Raw genomic sequence first — 23,044 nt, 5'->3', positions numbered from 1 at the left:
ACCATGGGAAGTGTTTTTTATTCCTAGGTGATAGTACTGGTGTCAATTGTAGTTGCAAAGTAAGTGAGGAGGCCAATTTGTGGCTTGAATAATATGGGAGGGTATAGGGGAAAAGCTGGGAGGAGATATGTGAGAAGCTGTGCTAACGGTTGGAGGATGTTGCTAAAGTGTATTGGTGTGTGGGGATATGCAAGGATATAGCTGTAGCGAGGTTAAGAATTAAGAGTAAAGAAACTAGGCAGGTTAGGAGGAGAATGTTAACTGTGACAGTGGGTTCAAAAATAGTAAAAGTGGTATTTATGTATCAGGTGTAAATAAAGATTATGTTATCTTGTGATATGTGTGTAGCTGAAGGGAAGGTTGAAAAATTTTCACTTCAGGGTGGGCTTTGACAATGTGGTTAGGTGTTTTGCCTTGTGCTTTGTAAAAAGGAGGGGTGAGGGAGAAGTGATTGGTCAGAAGTAAAATTATGGTGCATTTTTAGTTTGTGTGTATAGCAGAAGAGAATGTGGTAAGCCTAGTGTTAATGGAAGATAGCTTGAGGTGGTGACTGTATTGTGATAGCAAAGTAGAGTATGATGCAAATAATTATAGGAGGAGGGATGAGAATTCAAGGTGATGGACGTAAGGGAAAGCAGATAAGTTTGGTTAAATAAAAGTAGGTAAGGTGTGAATGAAATGTGGGTGTGGACAAGGTAGAGTTGTAGATAAATGGATCATATGAATGAGGGGGAGTGGTTTGCTTGGGATATTAGTTGAGGTGCTGGGGGTGGGTAGGATATTGGAGAAGGGCAGGGGAGTGGAGTGAGCAAAGCAAACAGAACAGGAAGAACCCCCCCCCCCCCCAGATGGTTTACCACAATAAACAATCACTGAGGTAGAATGTTCATGGATACAAAGACAAGGTGTCTGAATTCTAAATACTTGATCACAGCATCTAATTTTATAGTTATGGGCTTTTCTATCTCTTTCCAGGGATATATTACACTGATAACAGTATTTTCCTATTAACAGTCAATCACAAACTGAAATAAAAATATTTAAAACTAGACGCAATCCATTTACTAATCCCAGTAAGTCTATTCTCTTAAAGAGAGAGAGAGAGTGAGAGAACAGAAAAGTCTCACACCTCACTGGTTTTGTTTTCCTGGAAAAAAAAAACAAGCCATGACAGAAGTACTGTCCAGGAAACAAGAATCTAACTTGGCTAAGCAATAAACCTTTATCCACTATTTCCCTAGAGACCAAAAAGAGGGGTTCTCTCTTGCCTGTCAAGGGCTAACAAACAGTATGAGTACCTCTAGATCCTTAGTAGCTGTAGGCGATGCACTAAAAGGATAGAGAAGCAAAGATAAGAAGTCTGAAGAACCCAGTGGGGTCAAAACAGACTCACCAATTGGTGGCTGAAATGGTGAAACAGACAGCTGATCCCAAGAAATACACTTCTTGTGAATGGGGAAGGAAGAACCAAAGAAACAATGGGCCCGGTTCCAAAAGACCTGCTCTCAACGGAATGCAGAATTCCAGGAAGTCATAAAAAAAAAAAAAAAAGAGGAGTGCAGGAAAAAGTGTGAGATAGAAAAGACAAACCAGGCTAGTAAAGAATAGTGGTTGGCTAACAAAAAGGCTAAGAAAGGAGTTGCAATAGCAAAGAATAAGGCATCAGAGATACTCTACCAGCATCTGGAAAGTGAATTAGTAGGTGGCACAAAGAAACTATATCAGACTGCCAGGCAAAGACAGAAAGATGAAGAAGACAATCATAAACACTTCATAAGGGATGCCAGCAACAACATGCTCATCAGTCTACAGGACATCAAAGGGAGATGGAAGGAGTACTTCCATCAGCTTCTCAATAAACAAAACTCCACAGAATCTGTACTGTCCCAGACAAAGCCAATAATCCAACACTACAACCTGTGAGAGATGCACTTACATAGCCAAACTGGAAGCAAAGCTCTCTCTAGCCAAAACTGTGCTAGACAGTCAAGAGGAGAAGGTTAACACCTGCACTACACCCCAAGCAACACATAGCCCTTCAAAACCCACACCATCAACACCCACACAGAGCAACACTAAACCCACATATATGGTAGCCCTTAACATTAACCTGCTCAAGCAATGCGGACCTCCAAAGCTGAAACGCAAACAAACACCAGTGACAACCAAAGTGACACATAGCTCACAACACCAGTGTGCCATCCAACAACAACCCCTAAGGCAAGACAACCTACCCAACATTTTAGTCATAGGTGACTCCATAGTCAGGCACACTGATGTCCCACTCACCAGGCTGAGCAAGGAGAAAATTAAAGTCAGCTGACTGTCGGGTGCCAGGATCTACCACATAACGCATGCACTCAAGTCATTCCACAACAAGTACAAATACGACTCTGTCATTGTCCATGTTGGAGTGAATGACTTGAGACGTACCTCCCTGGACTACATGAAAAGAGACATGGAAGAGCTCTCGAATCATGTGGCCCAGGCAGGTATGACCCTAGCCCTGAGTAGTATCCTGCCTTTGCCCAGAATGATACCACAGTATAAGGACAAAATGATTGACTTCAACAACTGGCTAAATTTCTGGTGTCATTCAAAGTGGATCCAGTATCTGTCTACCTGGGACGACATGATCGACAAACCACGATGCTTTGCCAGAGATGGTTTGCACCTGTCACCCCTGGGATTCAGGTTACTGGCTAAATCTCTTGCCACCCCTATAGTGCCTTTTTTAGGCAAGGTTCAAAGGACAAATCAACCACTGTAACAGATACAAGCATGCAAGATCTGAAGGTAATGCTACTCAATGCTAGAAGTCTAAACCTCAAAATGCCCTCTCTCGAGGCACTCCTAAAAATGGAGAAAATTGATATCTGTGCAGTAACTGAGACCTGGTTCAAGACTCCAGAGAGCACCCCTGCAATACCAGACTACAACATTTACCACACTTTTCAGCCACCAAACCAAGACCGAAACACTAAATGTAGAGGAGTGTCCATATTCACCAAGGATATTCACACCTCCAGGCTAGTTGCCCAACACAATGCATCTGAAATTCTCCAGGGCAACTAACACTAGGCAAGACTGCAATTCAAATTGTAGCTTGCTACAGATCCCCCACTATGTCCCAAGATTCTCACTACACCTTTCTAAACATACAGGAAAATATTAAGATAACCAAACACCCTATTACTGGGTGATTTCAACTACCCTTCCATTAGCTGGGAAAACTACTCGGGTACCAACACCTTTTCCCAACGGTTCTTGGAATTCATAAATTCCAACGCCCTGGATCAACTAATCCATTGTCCCACCAGGGGCTCCAATATCCTACACCTGCTCATTACCAACATGGGAGTAGATGCTCCACACCAGTGGACACCCCCTAATTGGTCAGGTTTGACCATAAGCAAATCACCCTTGACATCCACCCCCCCCCAGTAAGGAAACCTCTGTAAAAAAGCCAACTTCATGCTACTTAAGTCAGAAGTGACAAACTTCATGGCACCCATGCAGACGGGAGCTGAAAGTTCGACTGCTGAATCCTACACGAAGGCACTGCAAAAGTACATCCACTCGTGCATGAATCATGCCATCCCAAATAGAACCAAGATGCTCTCCTCCAAAAAAAGAAGCCAATCTGGTAGTCCCCTGCCATAAACAAACTATACAACAGGAGGAAGAAAACAAACTGTTGCAGAAAAGAGGAAAATCCCAGGATGCAAAAAACTCCCTTACCAGCCTCAGTAAGAAGCTGAGATCCCTCATAAAATCCTCCAAAGCTAGTTATGAAAATAAAATTGCCAAAGATTCCAAAGACAACCACAAGGCATTCTATAGTTATGTCAAAAATCTAAATGGCATTGCTGAGATCTGCTCTGAGCTACAACAGAATGGCATTAAATACAGTGATCTCAAGGAAATTGCCAATATCCTGGCAGATCGATTTAGTGCCAAATTTCCCCTCTCACCCCCTAAAGGGCCCATCTCAATACCAAACGATTGCCAAATTCTGGTAATCATGGCCACACAGGTAGAAACCGCACTCTCCAAAGCTACGAATACAGCATCCACGGGACCAGATGACATCCCGGGCTGTGTACTACATGAACTACAAAATGAACTGGCACCTCACCTAAGTGTCATGTTTAATCATAGCCTCACCTTGGACTTCATGCCCACTGAGTGGCGCACAGCTACAGTTATTCCACTCCACAAGGGGGGATCCACCTTGGATCCCGGGAACTACCACTCTATCAGTCTGACGAGCCTGATCTGCAAGGCCATGGAACGTATTATCATGGAACTTATAAACAAAGACACTGGCAACCTTCAAACACTGGACCCCACCCAGTTTGGGTTCGTGAAGGGCCGATCTTGTCTCCTGAACCTGATTGACTTCTTTGAATCAGTCTCCAAAGCTGTGGACGAGGGTAAGACAGTCAATACAGCCTATCTGGACCCCGCCAAAGCCTTCGACACCTTCCCCCACTCTGGAATCATAGATAAACTTACTAAGCCAAGCATAAATCCTTACGTCACTCGATGGGTTGCCAACTGGCTTATTGACAGAACCTAGACTGCAAAAGTAGCCGACTCCAAATCCAGCTCCAGACAAGTGACAAGTGGAGTACCTCAGGGTTCAGTCCTGGGGCCACTCTTGTTTGGCATCTCCTTCTCTGAAGTACAGGCCAACACTAAAGGACTCTGGCTAACAAAGTTCACAGATGACTGCAAACTGGAGCCATTACTGAATCCCCAAATGATGTGGATATTCTACAAAAGGGCCTTACAGAAACAGTTGCTTGGTGCCAGAGCCATGGGCTCAAGCTTAATGCCAAGAAATGTATAGTTATCCCCTTTGGGAAAAACCATGTACCCATGAATTACCACATAGGTGGCAGTACACTAAACACCGAAAGTGTGATGAGAGACTTAGGGACACAGGTGGGCAGTGGTCTCACCTTCGATAACCACATCGCCACAACAGTCAGGAAATCCTTCTATGTGGCACACCTCATCACTAAGGGGTTTTCATCCAGAAAAAAAGAGGTCATTGTCCCACTGTACTCATCCCTCATTAGACCCATTACAGAGTACAATGCCACATTTGGTATGTACCTCACAAGACATCTGCAACAGCTGGAAAGGCCACAGAAACACCTCACTAAAAGAATCACAGGCCTAAAGCAGATGCCCTATGCTGACTGTCTCCAGCTACACTCTGTGGCATATCGTCTACTCAGAGGCAATCTCTGCTTAACATACAAGGCCATGTCAAACCCTGAGCTGTTGGACATGCTCCACTTAAAGAAACCCCAATCCCTCAGAGCCACACGCTCCAGGGATCTTAACCTTGTCATCACAATGAACAAAATATGCTGGAAGGATAGATTCCTGACCCAGAGACTCCCCATACTCTAGAATAGACTACCCATACATGTCAAGCAGAGCACCTCCTTGGCCTTCTTCAAAAGGAACTTTGACGATTGAATGGGAGATAGGAAATTCACCCCAGGATCATGTCAGTTGCCCTGCTAGACAGGGGTCCAGGGAAGTATATATTGTGGGAAGAAATATCCAGGAAACTGTTGGAATAGGCTTGTATAGGACCTAGGGCCGACAGCCTAGTACCAACCTATGAACCTATGAGAAAAGAGGAGGATCCCACCGTAGAAGAAGTATGAACAGCACTAAAGAAAATGAAGTCAGGGAAAGCAGCAGGCTCAGATGAGGTTACAGCAGATATGATAAAAAATGCTGGGTGAGACAGGGCAGAAATGGCTCCTGAGGGTACTCATAGCAGTGTAGAGAGAAAGGAGTATCCCAGTTGACTGGAGAATAATATATGTATGCCAGTGTACAAGATGAAAGGGGACATCCAGAACTGTGGAAAGTACAAGAGGTATAAAACTCCTGGTCACATTGCATGAAAGTTCTAAAGAGGGAGACTGACAAATGGATATGCAGAGCAGCAGAAAGTAAGACAGCAGATAAGCAGTTTGGATTCAGATCAGGATGCAGCACATTTGACCCAATGCTTACACTAAGGCCAAAGATGAGAAAAGAGACCAATTGAACATTCCTAGACTTGGAGAAACCATATGACAAGGTCCCAAGAAAGCTTATTTGGGCAGTCCTGCAGTGGTTCGAAGTCCCAGAAACATTGATAGAATTAGTGTAGGCTATGTACAAGGACCCAATGACTCAAGTATGAACAGTGTTCGGTCTCAAAGAGTGGCTCCCAGTGGTAGTGGGTGTGCATCAGGGTTCATCTCTGAGCCCACTGCTATTCATACTGCTGATGCACTATATTAGCAAACAGGTCAGAAGGGACAGTTCAACAAAGCTGCTGTATGCAGACAATGTGCCATTACAGGCAGACTATCAGTGAGAACTTCAACAAATGATAAGGGAATGGAATGCAACACTGAAGGCACATGGGATAAAACTGAGTACAGATAAGACAGCGGTAATGACAGCAAATGAGGTAAATCAGAAAATGATGAGAACTGATACAGAAGGAAAGACAGTGGAACAGGTATCTGGGAGGGGTGGTTGAGGAGAAAGGGAGTTGGAATGGAGACGTTAAAGTTAGGTCAGGTGTGTTGTACAACAGAAGAATGCCAAAGAAGTTGAAAAGTAAGGTGCACAAAAAAAGTGGTGCGACCAGTACTACTGTATGGTACAGAAACCTGGGCAGGAAAGGCAGAGCAGATGAGGAAGCTAAAGGTTGTGGAAATGAAGAGCCCGAGACAGGTGGTAGGAAGCACACTGTGGGACAGATGAAGAAATTAGGACATAAGAGCACAAGCCAAAGTAGCTCCAACTGCAGAAATGATCAAAGAAAACAGATTATGGTGGTTTGGGCACATGTGCAGAAAAGCAGAAGATAATATGGTGAAGGTTTAAGGCAGACAGGAACAAGGCAGGAGGCTACAATGGCATCCAGCAAAGAGGTGGATGGATTGTGCAAGGGATGATCTGTGACAGTCTGGCACTGAGTGTCGAAAAAGGCAGGAGTGTGGCACTGAATCAAGAGAGATGGCTAGAAAATGGGAAAAAGGGGGTTGATGATGATGCTCTCTACATTGAGAGTATGTCTTTTAGAATATAGCCCCCGCCTCGTGTAAGCCTGTTTACAGATGGGCCTTACACCAAAGTTTGTTATACTGAAGAGCAAGTCTTACAGAATCAGAGCAGACTTGCACTGAGAACAACTCTTTTGGAATCTGGCCCAATATCTGCTCCATGGTTCAGCCGAAGAGCACCAGTAAGGTAGAAGAGCCCACCTGAGTTGGTAAAGCAACTGACCATCCAAGTTTTGAGGTAAAAAAAATACAGACTCCAAAACCACTATATCCTGTCACAACACAACTATTCTATACAAAAGTGTAGAAAAAATGAGTCAGAAAGCATCTGAGCACAATTTTTTCACACAAGCATTTCAAGTGGAAATAAATCCCTTTTCATATTCCTTTCCATGTAAAGACAATCTAAAATACAACATTTCCTACTTAAACGTACATACTTTTTCAAAAAATCACAGTTTTTCTTCAGACAAATAGTGGAAGCTTTTTCCATGAAGGGAGCTTATCTGCCCAGCCTTGAAAGGATGTAAGCCAATTGCCAGCTCCACGAAGCCAGCAGAGGGACCACACTTGAGTGGCAAGAAAACAGAAGCTTTTTGGCACTTAACTCCCTGTTACATTGAGCTGTGCAAAAGCTCCAGGCACTTGGAGCACATGTAAGGTGCGTTTAAGCTTTGAAAAAAAAACTGTCCAGTTTTGTTATATCCTTGGCTGGATATAACCCAAACAGTTTACACTACTGCAACAGTGAGCCAACATTACACATCATTGCTTCTATTTCACACTATAGTTCTCATTTAATCTTGTGGCCTCATTTAATAGCTATTTATCTTTTACAAACACATAAAAAACTGCTAACAACTTAAAGTTACATTTTAATTTGACCTGCAGATCAGTGTTGATAAAATACAGAAACATTCCATTTCTCTTGCCAGTTCAAGCACCTTGCAATCTGAAGCTTTACTGCAAATAGATCTCATGGAGCTTTGTATACTACTTCGTGTACAATTCTGCTAATGTTATATGAGCATTTTGCATGTTGTACAATACTGTAAAGGGTCATCGTGCAGCTTTGTATATAATGCTGGTAAATGTTACCTGAGCAATCTGAGACCAGATTGCTTAATTGTTAAGGTCTTTGCCTCCCATGCACAAGGTTCGATCCTGACCTCCGACCAATGCCTGCTTGGAGTTTGCATGTTCTCGCTGCATCTCCATGGGGTTTCTCCCATGTCTGAAAAACATGGGAGTGTTTCCATCTCAAACTCACCAAAGAATGGAGCTGTGGGCAGCAGCACAGACTCTACATGGTGTCCTATAGGGGGAAGAGTTGTACAGCCCAACCGCTTTGGGTAGCTACTGTGGTGCGCAGTATCCTCAAGATAGGAGAACACGGATCACAGACTGCATGCCATAGCAGGGCTAGCCACTCAATGGTGTAAAATATGGCTCTAGGTGATTCGTTCATGTTGACTAATGTCACCAAAAATGGGCATGGGTAGTTACTGGTGATAAGTGGGTTAAGGACCCGGCCTACACTCACCCACGCTGGGACCCTTGCTAATGGTGGGAGGGGTATATGTGCCCCTATTGGCCAGTGTGTGCCCACCATAAAGCCCACCAGCCCTGGGCCAATAAGCTACTGGCTGGCCAGTGTCTAGTTGCCCAGCCTTGGTTACCTGGGACAGCTCTGTTGAGCGAAAGCTGGACGTAAAACCAACCAACCTGCCAAACATGAACTGAGAATTTCTACGCTTAACGTAGGTTCACTGACAGGATGCAGCTTGGAAGTGGATGACATGATGATACAGAGGAGACTGGACATGCTAAGTATCCAAGAGACAAGATGGAAGGGCAGTGCAGCAAAACCAGTTGGTTTGGGATCCAGACAGTACTACTCAGGTGGGGGACAGGCTAGAAATGGTGTAGGAATCGTGGTGAGAGAGAGGCTTCAGAAGGCAGTGAGGGATATTATCAGAATTAATGACAGACTCATGGCAATCAAGACTCCAGTGTAATGGCAGGGCAGTATTCATAATCTCAGCATATGCCCCACAGCACGGTTGTGATAGTGAGGAAGAGAGTACACTCAGACAGCAGTTGCAGGACCTACTAGATAAAGCAGGACAACATGAATTGATGTTGATAATGGGTGACCTGAATGCACATATTGGGACAGACAGAACTGGATATGAGGACTGCCTGGGTCCACATGGGTGGGGTAACAGGAATAAAGAAAGAAAGAGAAGCCATTCTAGACTTTTGTTTGGCAAAGGGCTTGATAGTAGTCAACACATGGTTCAGAAAGAGAGACAGTCACAAGATCACATATAAGAGTAGCCAACATGCAACTCAGGTAGACTTCCTCCTAGTAAGGAAAAGGCACTGGGGTAGAATCCATGATTGCAAAGTCATCCCCAGTGAAACAGTTGGCCCACAACATAAACCATTAGTTGCCACAATCAGCTGTAAGCAGTGGTCAGAAAAGACTCTTAGGTCAACACAGACCAGGCTGACGACCTGGAAGTTGACTGGAGAGAAAGTACAGCAGTTTAAGGAATTACTCAAGGCTCTAGCACCCCAAGAAGAGGAAGAAATAGGTGGAGATGAAGAGTGGCAGCACCTAAAAACAGCATGTGTTAGGACTACAGAAAAGATATGTGGCTGAGCCAGGTATGGAAATAAGGTACATAAGGAAAGCTGGTGGTGGAATGCAGAAGTCCAGGAAGTCATCAAAAGAAAGAAGGAGTGCAGGAAGAAGTGGGAGATAGAAAAGACTGACCAGGCTAGGAAGGCCTACTGGTTGGCTAACAAAGAAGCAAGTTGCAATAGCAAAGAATAGGGCATCGGAGGCACTCTACCAACTTCTGGAAAGTGACTCAGTAAGGGGCACAAAGAAACTATATCAGATTGCAAGGCAAAGACAGAAAGATAAAGAAGATAGTCAGACACCCTTCATAAGGGATGCCAGCAACAACCTACTCACTAGTCTACAGGATATCAAAGGCAGATGGAAGGAGTATTTCCAGCAGCTTCTGAATGAAGAAAACCCCACAGAAGCTGTACTGCCCCAAATACAGCCTACAATGAGAGAAGAGGAGGAGCCCACCTTAGAAGAAGTAAGAACAGCACTAAAGAAGATGAAGTCAGGGAAAGAAGCACGCTCAGATGAGGTCACAGCAGATATAATAAAGATGTTGGGTGAGATAGGGGAGAAATGGCTCCTAAGGGTACTAATAGCAGTGGAGAGAGAAAGGCATATCCCAGATGACTGGAGAATAAGCATACTCGTGCCAGTGTACAAGAACAAAGGCAACATCCACAACTGTGGGCAGTACAGAGGGATCAAACTCCTACCACATTGCATGAAAGTTCTGGAGAGGGTGATTGATAAACAGATACGCAGAGTAGTAGAATGTAAGATGGGAGATGAGCAGTTTGGATTCAGATCAGGATGCAGCACAACTGACTCAATGCTTGCATTGAGACAGATACTTCAGAAGAAGCTAGAGATGAGGAGAGGGTCCAACTGGGCATTCCTAGACTTGGAGAAGGCATATGACAAGGCCCCAAGAAAGCTAATCTGGGCAGTACTGCGGTGGTTTGAAGTCCCGGAAACATTGGTAGAATTAGTGCAGGCCATGTACAAGGACCCAGTGATTCAAGTATGAACAGTGTTTGGCCTCACACAGGGGTTCCCAGTGGGAGTGGGTACATCAGGGTTCAGCTCTGAGTCCAGTACTGTTCATATTGGTGATGGACTACATTAGCAAACAGGTTGGAGGGGACAGATCAACAAAGCTGCTGTATGCAGATGATGTGGCAGTACAGGCAGACTGAGCTAGAACTTCAGCAAAGGATAGAAGAATGGAATGAAAATCTGAAGGCACATGGGATGAAACTAAGCACAGATAAGATGGTGGTAATGGCAGCAAACTGGGGAAATCAGAAGAAGCTGAGAATAGAGATAGAAGGGAAGATAGTGAAACAGGTAAACAGTTTCAAGTATCTGAAAGGGGTGGTTGAGGTGAAGGGTAGTCTGAATGAAGAGGTCAAAGCTAGAATCAGAGGGGCTGCAGCCAATTGGCATAGAGTATCAGGTGTAGTCTATGACAGAAGAATGCCAAAGAAGCTGAAAAGTAAGGTGCACAAGCCAGTGGTGTGACCAGTACTACTGTATGGTACAGAAACCTGGGCAGTAAAGGCAGAACAGGTGAAGAAGCTAGAGGTGATGGAAATGAAGTGCCTGAGAAAGGTGGTAGGATGCACACTGTGGGACAAATGAAGAAATGAGGACATAAGAGCAGACGCCAAAGTAGCTCCAATTGCAGAAAATATCAAAGAGAACAGATTACAGTGGTATGTACACATGTGTAGAAAAGCAGAAGACAATCTGGTGAGGAAGATTTAGGACAGACAGGAAGAAGGTAAGAGGAAGCGAGGATGTCCAGCAAAGAGGTGGATGGATTGTGTGAAAGAAGATCTGCGACAGTCAGGCATGAGTGTTGAAGAAGGCAGGAGTGTGGCACTGAATCGAGAGAGTTGGCGACAGTTAACATGATACCCTGACCCCATGTAGAAAAAAATGGGCTGATGATGATGATGATTTCTACATTGTATATGTACTACTGTTATTATATCTCATGGAGCTTTTCTCCCCAGGCCTTCTCTGAAAAGGGGCTTGTTTGCACAGTCATACTTTCCCAGCAAACAAATGGAAATTAATAAACAAATAAAATTAATCTATTTCCACAAAGATGCTGCTGGGGGGGGGGGGGAGTACAAACTGCACCAGTCTATAAAGCATTTTGCAGTCCAGAGCTTTAACAGTCACCAAGTAATTATTTACAGATGCCTCTGTCATCTGTTAAAAGGCTGGCAATGCAAACTTAAAGTACAGTAGTCCATGTAAAGTACACTGATATCCAAATGTAACCTGAAAGCATCTGCAGTTGCGCACAAATCTGGCCAGGCTGCTGACTGTTGGAGGTTGGACACCTGCAAAGCCTTAAGGGGCTACTGTTATTCTGCATATAAGAATGCACAGTCGTATTAAAGATACTGAGGTCCCTCCACACCTAATGTCTCACAGCTGGAGAAAAGTGCTTTTAGATCAATGAAACTTAACAGCTGAATAACTGGTCATCCAGCCTTTGCTGAAGGCCCTCTCAGAGGCTTGGTATGACGGTATACAGCTCAGCAGCAGGCAGTGTGTTGCTTCCCAACTTTACAACAGACTTGTAAAAAAACCTTTATGATGTAGTGTTTGAAATGGGTTAAGCACCCAGCCTCTTGAGATGTTTTCCGTGAATCCATCCTTGTCAGCCTCCAAAATCTCCAGATGAGGAGGTGACACTTATCAGGTCCATCACTAACAAAATAACTTTGATTAGCATCTCAGCATTCTGAAAGTCTGCCACAGCTGGGAACAATTATGGCCATCTTGTAACATGTTGCACAATTTCCTTAAAGTCTTGGTTTAGCAAAGCATAGGAGTACTTTAACTGTGTAAGTGTTTTAGTGGATGCTGTAAACTCATTGTTCACCTTCAAACCAGCATTTGAACCTCAAACCTTGCAAAGGACTTGCACATATGTTTTGCACAGTTATGCAGTACTTGACACAAACATTTTGGTAGAATGATCATAGGAGGTTACTAGGCAAATGGCTCCAAGGCCCTTACAAGCATAGCCAAGTTCAACCCGTGTTCCCAAGGATGTCTGGTTCAAGCAAACACTAAAATCAACACCTATTTCCCCTGTCCAAGAGGTACACAGGTGGAAAGCCCAGGGTGAATTTTCAGTTATCCACCTAATCACCCAAATTACTCTTAAATAGGGCCAATGAGGAGCTTTGTTTAACATGAATAGGAAGCTTGTTCCAAAGTTGGGGGACAAATCTGTCTCTCCAGCAAGTTCTGTTGATTTCACATACCAAGTTAAGGTCCCAGGTCTATATTATGTCGCCAAAAGCTAATTACAGTGAAAACCTTTTCATCGACACAAAATCAGCGAAATCATTTGCTGAGTTTAATAAGTGCAAGGAAATACTTGCCCGCACCACAATGAGCCAATCTCCACGTTGAATCGAACCAACCTAAGTGGGGGGCTATGCACACAACATCCCACGATGTTGGGGGCTTTGCCTCCCACACCCCCCTAACTATATATACCAACTCCAAGATTGCATTACAGTGGAGAAAAGGGCAAAGTTCGGTAGTTGGCCAACTACATCTTTGCCCTTATTAAACTCAGCGAATGATTTCACTGATTTTGTGTTGATGAAAAGGTGTTCATCGTAATTAACTTTTGGTGACATAATATAGACCTAAGGTCACTTGAGTGAGTGACCAGTGTGCCATTTGACTTGCGAATGTGCAGCATTTCCCTTAAAGCTGGGCCACGGATTACCCTATATGTAAGGCACAGTTCACCTCTGAGCAGTCTGTATGACATAGAGTAAAGTGACAATGATTTCAGTCTGTCTGCATAAGACAGATCTTGAAGACCCTGAAATTTCTTTGTAAGGAACATCTGTGGTCTCTCCAATTGCTGCAGGTATTTGGAAAGGAACACACCAAAGGGAGCGTTGTACTCTATTATTGGCTTGATGTGGAAAGAGTACGGGGGCGGGGGGTTATAACCTCTTTTTTCTGGAGGTAATGTCCTTACTTATGAGATGAGCAATATAAAATGTCCTTCTTATGACTGTGGAGACATGGCGATCAAAGTTAAAGTTGCTGTCGACATGTGTGCCCACATCTCTCATCACTGTGTTTAGGGTATTGCTATTGATGTGGTAGTTTGCAGGAACATCGCCTTTGCTAAAGGGGATGACAAGCATTAAGGCCATGACTTTGGCACCAGACATTAGTCTGCATAAGACCTTCTTGCAGAATGTTGACATCGCTAGGGGTTCCAATGATCACTCCCAGTTTGCATTCATCAGCAAACTTTGTCAGCCACACTCCTTTAGTTTTAGCCTGTACTTCGGAGAAATAGATTCTGAATAGTAGGCTTCCCTGAACTGATCCATGTGAAACGCCACTGATTACAGGTCTGCTGAAGAAGGAGGCAGAGTCCCCTATTCTGACCATATCAGTTCTATCGGTGAGCCAGTTTGCAACCCACCTGACAATATATCGGTTGGTACCCAGCTGGGTGAGTTTATCAATGATGCCCGAGTGGAGGATTGTGTCAAAGACATTGGCTACGTCTAGGTAAGCTGCTTGCACAGACTTGCCCTCATCTTGGGAATTGGTGACTGTCTCAAAGTCCACCAAGTTTAACAGGCATGATCTTCCCTTGACAAAACCAAACTGGGTAGGGTCTAGCGATTTCCTATATCTTTGTTAAGTTCCATTGTGATTGGTTTCATGGCCTTGCAGATAAGCCTGGTCAGACCAATGGGTCTATAGCTCCCGGGGTCTGTGGATGTACCTCCTTTGTACAAAGGGATGACAGTAGCCGTTTTCATTGTGCTGTGATAAAGCCACTGCTTAGGCTCTGATTGAAAAGCATAACCAATGGTGATGCTAATTCCAGTTTTAACCCATGTAGAACTCAGCCCGGGATGTTGTCTGGTCCCATACAGCCTGTGTTTTTGGTCTTGGAGAGGGTATTTAAGACCTGCTCCTCAGATATGCTAGGTGGGGGACAGGGGTTAGGGATGCTTTAGGATATATGTGGCGGGGACAGGGGAGTGAAGTTTTAAATGAACCTGTCTGCCAGCAGATTTGTTATATAAACAGGTTCTGTATATGTAGTACCATTTACTTTGAGTTCAGCACAACTCTGGACCCTACCTTTGAGGTTACGGATGTAACTAAAGAATGCCTTGTGGTTATCCTTAGTTAGGGAAGCTAATCTGGATTCGTAGTTAACTTTGGAGTGCTTCATTAGGAGATTTACTTGCTTGTTTAAGTTGAGGAGGCAGTTCATCTTTAAGATTCTTGTTTAAGTTGAGGAGGCACTTCATCTTTAAGATGTTTAAAAATGGACTTATGCTTACCAAGTTTTGGACTTGCAGTCCTTTCAGCATAAGTACATCCTTTGTGTTTTCAAAGACAACCTCAGCACTTTCATTACAGGTTTTCATGAAAATTCAGCAATTTTTGATGTATACCATAAGGCTGGCTGAAGTACTAAATAATAAAGGGGAACATTTATCTGTCTACTTTATTGGACACATTTGTTGGTAGTAAAAAATACAACGTGTTAATTTTTTTCTAAAAGCAGCTGTTCTGACAATGTTAAAAGTAAGATCATTACAATGTACTCTGCATCAGCCTTCCTACAGCTTGAGTTTCACAGCCACAATAGGGTCAGTATAAAGTATCTTTGCCAGCTTACTTCCACAGTCCAAAGACACATTTGAGAGGTTCTGTTCTGCCACATGGTAATCTGTTGTCACCTCAGCTGCTGTTACTTTGAAGGTTTCACTAGATGCATGAACACTCTCACCACACAGTTTTGCTCCAGGAGCTGAAGGCTTTGGTGATGTCTACCTGACTTCTCCATTCCACTTGATAGTAAATGCTGTTTCACAGGGTGTGCAGCTGGCCATGGCATCTGTATTCAGTACAGACCACAACCATGGATAAGTCTGCTCCCATATCTTGTTATAAATGAAGGATGTTTTCTGGCTTCTTAGGAGAGATGCGATGCTTTAATGTAAGGAGAAACCGCATCAAATGAATTAAACTGGGTACATGCTGCACTGAAAATAATAAAAATGACAGGAAGGCTTCAAAGTTATTTATTAAAATGTTTGGGTCTTCTGAAGCCTTCCTGTCATTTGTATTATTACTGTAAATGAAACTACCTGAACTATGTTAATACACAGCAAACTTCAAAAACATAACACCATCACACAATGCAACCAACTGAAATAAATTCAAACCTTAAAAATACCTACAGTTTCCTAATATAAAATAAAAAAGTACTGAACTTAAAACTACTAAGCTATCAGCATTATAACATATGGGAATGAATGAATGAATGGATAAAACCAAAGCAAATCAAACCCCATAATTAAATATAGTAACCCCAAGGTCAAATGACAGCAACATAAGTGAAAATTTCAAAAGAAAAAGTAAATTCAACTACTTAACTCGTTCAACATATGCAATACTCAAAAAAACTGAAAAAATATATACTACAGGCTATATACACACACAAGAATATAATTGCATGAAAATATTTTTTTCTGTTCCTTGCTTAACATCAACTAATGTTAGGAGTTACTGCAAATCATCAACAATCATTCATAAAAAGTAGACATGGTTCACTGAACCCATTTGCTTTATATAATTCAGTAAATGAGTGACTAACAAACTTTATTTTATTGGAGCGGAATCCAGTTTATTGCATTTCACTTAGTTTAGTAATTTCCACATCTCCGCCTACAAACAAGATACAGCTCAGTGAATACATAAAAGAAAGTATCAACATTAGCCTTCACCTGATGATACCGAAACTGATACTCACTTGCAGATCTTTGTTGTAGCAGTAGTTGTGGACACTCCATATAAATTGAAGGAGGCAGGGGCTGTAGCCTTTAAGGGATTTCGATGAAACCAGTGTGTCATATTTGTAAATGAACCTTTAAATCAGTTACGTCAGTAGTAATACACCTGCAAGGGAAAAGAAAAAAGGACGGAAAACAGAATATGTCAAGACATCTCCTTATCAAAAACATTAGCCAACAGCACACATACACATCTCCACACATATACCTACTTTTATTTATCCACACACACACACATTATATGTGTGTGTGTGTGTACATACATACATATATATATATATATATATATATATATATATATATATATATATATATATATATATATATATATATATATATATAGATATATATATATATTATGGTATACCTTCATTTATGTGAAAGGAGGCACAAAAGAGCGAAAGTACAACCTCAAGATTACTAAAATGCCAAGTGACGATGGTTTGACTTCCAATGAGCAAATGCACATTGCCACTCGCTCACTGGAAGTCGGCATTTCAGGTGCAGATCGCACTATAGTGGGGATTGGGAAATGAATCCTTTCCCTCACTGTAGTGCGATCGCGGAGATTGTATATTAAAGTAGGGGGTGTGGGGGGGTGCAGGGGGGCTTGCCCCCCCCCCTGCATAACAATGTTTTGAGATGTCTCGATTTCGAAAATAGTCATATCTGGTTTCCAGATTACCATTTTTGAAATCTTGTTCCGTCCGAAATATTGTATTTCAGCATTTAAAGTCGCACAAAAGTGTGATTGTACAGATGATTTTCAGTTAAATAAATACCATATATATATATATATATATATATATATATATATATATATATATATATACACACACACATACATACACACACACACACACACACACACACACATATATATATATATATATACACATACATACATACACACACACACACACACACACACACACACATATATATATATATATATATATATATATATATATATATATATAAACAGCAATCAAACACACAATAAAATGTGTTTATATGTGTTTTACATATCGACATACATCTATCTACACACACACACACACACACACATATATATAAATACACACACACACACACACACACACACACACACACACACACACACACGTAGGATCAAAGGAGGTTACTAAGGTAATGGCCCTGTAGCCCTTACAAGCCTAGCCAAGAGTTTATCCCCAAAAAAAGAAACCTCAGTCAGCATCTTTCACCCCTGTCAATGAGGGACACAGCTGGAACCCCTGGGACAAATTTATGGTTTCCCATCCACTCAACAAGTTTGCGCTTGAAGAGGGTCAGCAAGGTACTCTGTTTGACATGTATGGGAAGTCTATTCCCATGGGCTCCATGGGATGGTGTAGCCTCTGGGAGACAAACTTGTCTCTCCAGCATGTTTTGTTGATGTTTCATATTAGATTTAGACCTTTCAAGTGGGTAGTGCATGAGGAGTTAAACTTATGGATATGGATCATTTCTAGTAGGGCAGGGTCCAATATCGCCTTGTAGGCGAGACACAGATCACTTCTGAGCAATCTGTATGACGCAGAGTACAGTGACAGTGATTTCAGCCTTTCTGCATAGGAAAGGTGTTGGAGGCCATGGACTCTCTGTGAGGTGTTTCTGTGGCCTTACCAGTTGGTGCAGGTGTTTGGAGAAGTACATACCAAATGGGGCATTATACTCAATTATTGGCCTAATGAGGGAGGAGTACTGAGAGGTAATAACCACCTATTTTTTTTGGATGCAATCCCTTTATTTATGAGATGAACCACGAAAAAGGCTTTTCTGACCAGTACCGCTACATGGTGGTCTAATGTGAGATTGTTGTCAACCTGAGTACCCAAGTCTCTCACCGAAGGTTGTGTGCTTAGGGGGTTGCTGTTGCTGTGGTAATCAGAAGGCACAAGTTGTTGCCGAATCGTATGATAATACATTTTTTTGCATTTAACTTAAGGCCATGACTTTGGCATCAGTCATCTGTAGCTGTGAGGCCTTCTTGCAGTATGTTACCATGTGGGGTGTCAATGACAACCCACAACTTGCAGTCGTCTGCAAACATGGTCAGCTACAGGCCTTTTGTCTTTGCCTGGACCTCTGAGAAGTAGATGCCAAAAAGCAGGGGTCCCAGGACAGATCCCTGAGGAACACCACTAGTGACAGGTCTGCTGTTGGAGGTGGAGGTGCTTATTTTGACCTTGTGTCTCCTACTGGTAAGCCAGCTGGCCACCCACCTGATGAGACAGGGATTTACGCCAAGTTGTGATAGCTTTTCGTTGATGCCAGAGTGGGGGACTGTGTCAAAGACCTTAGCCAAGTCAAGGTAAGCTGTATGTACTGACTTTTCCTCATCCAGGACCTTGGTGACAATCTCAGAAGTCAACCAGATTCAACAGTCAAGATATGCCCTTCACGAATGCAAACTGGGTGAGGTCAAGTGCTTGGAGATTGCCTATGTCCTTGTTTATGAGATCCATAATAATATCCTCCTTGGCTTTACAAATCAGACTTGTCAAGCTAATGGGGTGACAGTTTCCAGTGTCAGTAGTGGCACGACCTTTGTGCAAGGGGATAACAATGGCAGTTCTCCACTATGCTGGAATGAAGCATGTACTTAGGCTGTAGTTGAATAGGGTGCTCAATGGCGAAGCTAGTTCTTGCTGGAGATGGTGCAGAATACAGCCTTGGATACTACCAGGTTCCATGGAAGCTGTGTTCTTTGCCTTGGATAGGGCCTTTAACATTTGATCTATGGAGATGTGAGGTGAAGGACAAGAATTAGGAATGCTGAATGGGCATGGGGGGTGAAGCTTCCGCTGAACCTATCTGCTAGCAGGTTGGCTAAGTCAACAGGATCAGTGTAAGAGGTACCGATAAATATTAATTCAAAACAAACATGGGCTTTGTCATGTACATTCCTGATGTAACTGAAGAAGGCTTTGTGCTTTCCCTTTCTTTCGGAGGCTATTTTCAATTCATAATTGGCTTTGAAGGTTTTCACTAGTGATTTAATTTGCTTGTTCAGGCTGAGGAAGGGAGTTTTTCCAATTTGGAATTTGTTTCTTGTTACCTTTGGACAACAGTATCTTCCTTTTGTTGTAAAGCCTGTTGATAGAGAATGTCTATCAGACAGGTTTGCATTTCCTTGAGGAGCAGCTTTTAGTTCTGTTGGGTATGGCTGAGTCCATGCAGTTATACAGGTGCTTGTATACTGCACTGGTGTACTGTTCTGCACAGTTGTCTGCATCCTCTGAGGGGGGGCAGTGAAGCTAATGATACCCTCCCTTAGGAGGTTATAGTCAGCTTTTGAGAATTTTTTTTAGCCTGGTTACAACTGGGGGGGGGGGGGGGGTTGGGTGCGATAGAAACTTCGAATGATACAGACCGATGACCTGATCTCACCAGAGAAGAACATACTATGGGAGTGGTGCAGCAGTTGCTCATGTTGGTGAGAACTAAGTTCGGAATGTTATCTCCCCTTGTGGGGGATGAGACAAGCTGGTCTAGTGCATTAGAACTGATGAAGTCAAGGAATTCCTGGGTGAGTGCATTAGTGCAGGAATAGTTCACCCAGTCTATGGTGGGGTACTTGAAGTCACCAAGGATCAGGGTGTCAGAAGGTACCTTGATGGAGACAAGTAAGTCCAGGTAGGAGGAGTGGGTGTCCTGTGTCATGGAGGGGGTCTATAGCTGGCTGTAACTTGGATGGGTGAGCCAAGTGTCAGTTGCACCTGGAGTAATTCCAGTTTGTCATGCTGGCAAACCAGTCTGGAGTTCTCCCTGGCCTTAATAAAGATAGAAACTCTACCACCCTTAGTCTTCCCCACCTCATTTTGAGATCAGAATGTGTGGAATGAGGTACAGCCTGGTAAGGCAGGGGTGCTTGCCCTGAACCAAGTTTCCATGACCAAATACACATCGTCATCTTCCAGTGCTTGGTGAGCCTCCATACAGTGCATATTCAGGTTAAGGCTTCTAGCATTAAGAAGCATGACCTTCAATTTGTTTTTTTGCAGATCTTTTATGTTGGATGATTTGTCTTTGGGACATAGCCACTAAGGGAGAGGCAAAAGTCTTGGCCAGGATCTGGAATCCCAGGGTGACAGGTGGAGGCCATCTCTCCCAAAGCATCGAGGCCTGTTAACCAAGTCATCCCAGGCAGGCAGGCAGATACTGGATCCCCTTGGAAAGACACCAGAAACTAAGTCAATTGTTTTTTGTTGGTATTGTGGTATCACTCTTGGTGAAGGTAGGATGCTGCTTAGGGCTAGGGTCATACCTGCCTAGGACACATACTCTGAGAGCTCAATCATGTCTCTCTTCATACAGTCCAGAGAAGTATATCTCAAGTCATTCATAACAACATGGACAATGACAGAGTCATACTTGTACCTGTTGTGGAGAGACTTAAGTGCATGTGTGATGTGGCAGACTCTGGCACCTGACAGACAAATTATTATGACCTTCTCCTTATAAAGTCTGGTGAGGGGGACATCGGTGTGTCTCAAAACTGAGTCACCAATAATTAATATGTTTGGTTTATTCTTATGCCTTATGGGCTGTGTTTGAAAGACATTGGTGTGTTGTCTGCTGTGTGTGATGTCTGTGGTGATGTGTGTGGAATGTTTATGAGTGCGTTTTGGAGATCTCTGCTGTTCACATAAGTTTTTATTGAGGATCTCTCTGCTTTAGACCTTTCAAGTGGGTAGTGCATGAGGAGTTAAACTTATGGATATGGATCATTTCTAGTAGGGCAGGGTCCAATATCGCCTTGTAGGCGAGACACAGATCACTTCTGAGCAATCTATATGACGCAGAGTACAGTGACAGTGATTTCAGCCTTTCTGCATAGGAAAGGTGTTGGAGGCCATGGACTCTCTGTGAGGTGTTTCTGTGGCCTTACCAGTTGGTGCAGGTGTTTGGAGAAGTACATACCAAACGGGGCATTATACTCAATTATTGGCCTAATGAGGGAGGAGTACTGAGAGGTAATAACCACCTATTTTTTTTGGATGCAATCCCTTTATTTATGAGATGAACCACGAAAAAGGCTTTTCTGACCAGTACCGCTACATGGTGGTCTAATGTGAGATTGTTGTCAACCTGAGTACCCAAGTCTCTCACCAAAGGTTGTGTGCTTAGGGGGTTGCTGTTGCTGTGGTAATCAGAAGGCACATGTTGTTGCCGATTTTTTGCATTTAACTTAAGGCCATGACTTTGGCATCAGTCATCTGTAGCTGTGAGGCCTTCTTGCAGTATGTTACCATGTGGGGTGTCAATGACAACCCACAACTTGCAGTCGTCTGCAAACATGGTCAGCTACAGGCCTTTTGTCTTTGCCTGGACCTCTGAGAAGTAGATGCCAAAAAGCAGGGGTCCCAGGACAGATCCCTGAGGAACACCACTAGTGACAGGTCTGCTGTTGGAGGTGGAGGTGCTTATTTTGACCTTGTGTCTCCTACTGGTAAGCCAGCTGGCCACCCACCTGATGAGACAGGGATTTACGCCAAGTTGTGATAGCTTTTCATTGATGCCAGAGTGGGGGACTGTGTCAAAGACCTTAGCCAAGTCAAGGTAAGCTGTATGTACTGACTTTTCCTCATCCAGGACCTTGGTGACAATCTCAGAAGTCAACCAGATTCAACAGTCAAGATATGCCCTTCACGAATGCGAACTGGGTGAGGTCAAGTGCTTGGAGATTGCCTATGTCCTTGTTTATGAGATCCATAATAATATCCTCCTTGGCTTTACAAATCAAACTTGTCAAGCTAATGGGGTGACAGTTTCCAGTGTCAGTAGTGGCACGACCTTTGTGCAAGGGGATAACAATGGCAGTTCTCCACTATGCTGGAATGAAGCATGTACTTAGGCTGTAGTTGAATATGGTGCTCAATGGCGAAGCTAGTTCTTGCTGGAGATGGTGCAGAATACAGCCTTGGATACTACCAGGTTCCATGGAAGCTGTGTTCTTTGCCTTGGATAGGGCCTTTAACACTTGATCTATGGAGATGTGAGGTGAAGGACAAGAATTAGGAATGCTGAATGGGCATGGGGGGGGTGAAGCTTCCGCTGAACCTATCTGCTAGCAGGTTGGCTAAGTCAACAGGATCAGTGTAAGAGGTACCGATAAATACTAATTCAAAGCAAACATGGGCTTTGTCATGTACGTTCCTGATGTAACTGAAAAAGGCTTTGTGCTTTCCCTTTCTTTCGGAGGCTATTTTCAATTCATAATTGGCTTTGAAGGTTTTCACTAGTGATTTAATTTGCTTGTTCAGGCTGAGGAAGGGAGTTTTTCCAATTTGGAATTTGTTCATTGTTACCTTTGGACAACAGTATCTTCCTTTTGTTGTAAAGCCTGTTGATAGAGAATGTCTACCAGACAGGTTTGCGTTTCCTTGAGGAGCAGC

The 23,044-nt window shown here is 43.2% G+C and overlaps 1 protein-coding gene across 2 annotated transcripts in view; it reads right to left on the bottom strand.

Moving 5' to 3' along the window:
- The window catches only part of BROX (BRO1 domain and CAAX motif containing), a 1,162,070-nt gene that overhangs the window by 1,062,976 nt on the left and 76,050 nt on the right, over positions 1-23,044 (bottom strand). For both annotated transcript variants that reach the window (XM_044057891.1, XM_044057898.1), the window contains exon 2: positions 16,583-16,728. In XM_044057891.1, coding sequence (XP_043913826.1) covers positions 16,583-16,683 — 101 coding nt within the window. In that variant the 5' untranslated portion in view covers positions 16,684-16,728. The remainder of the gene's footprint in view (positions 1-16,582; positions 16,729-23,044) is intronic.

Source organism: Protopterus annectens, chromosome 1.part2 (assembly GCF_019279795.1).
Source record: "Protopterus annectens isolate FY-2018-M chromosome 1.part2, PAN1.0, whole genome shotgun sequence".
NCBI lineage: Eukaryota > Metazoa > Chordata > Ceratodontiformes > Protopteridae > Protopterus > Protopterus annectens.
This window is presented reverse-complemented; position numbering and strand designations above follow the sequence as displayed.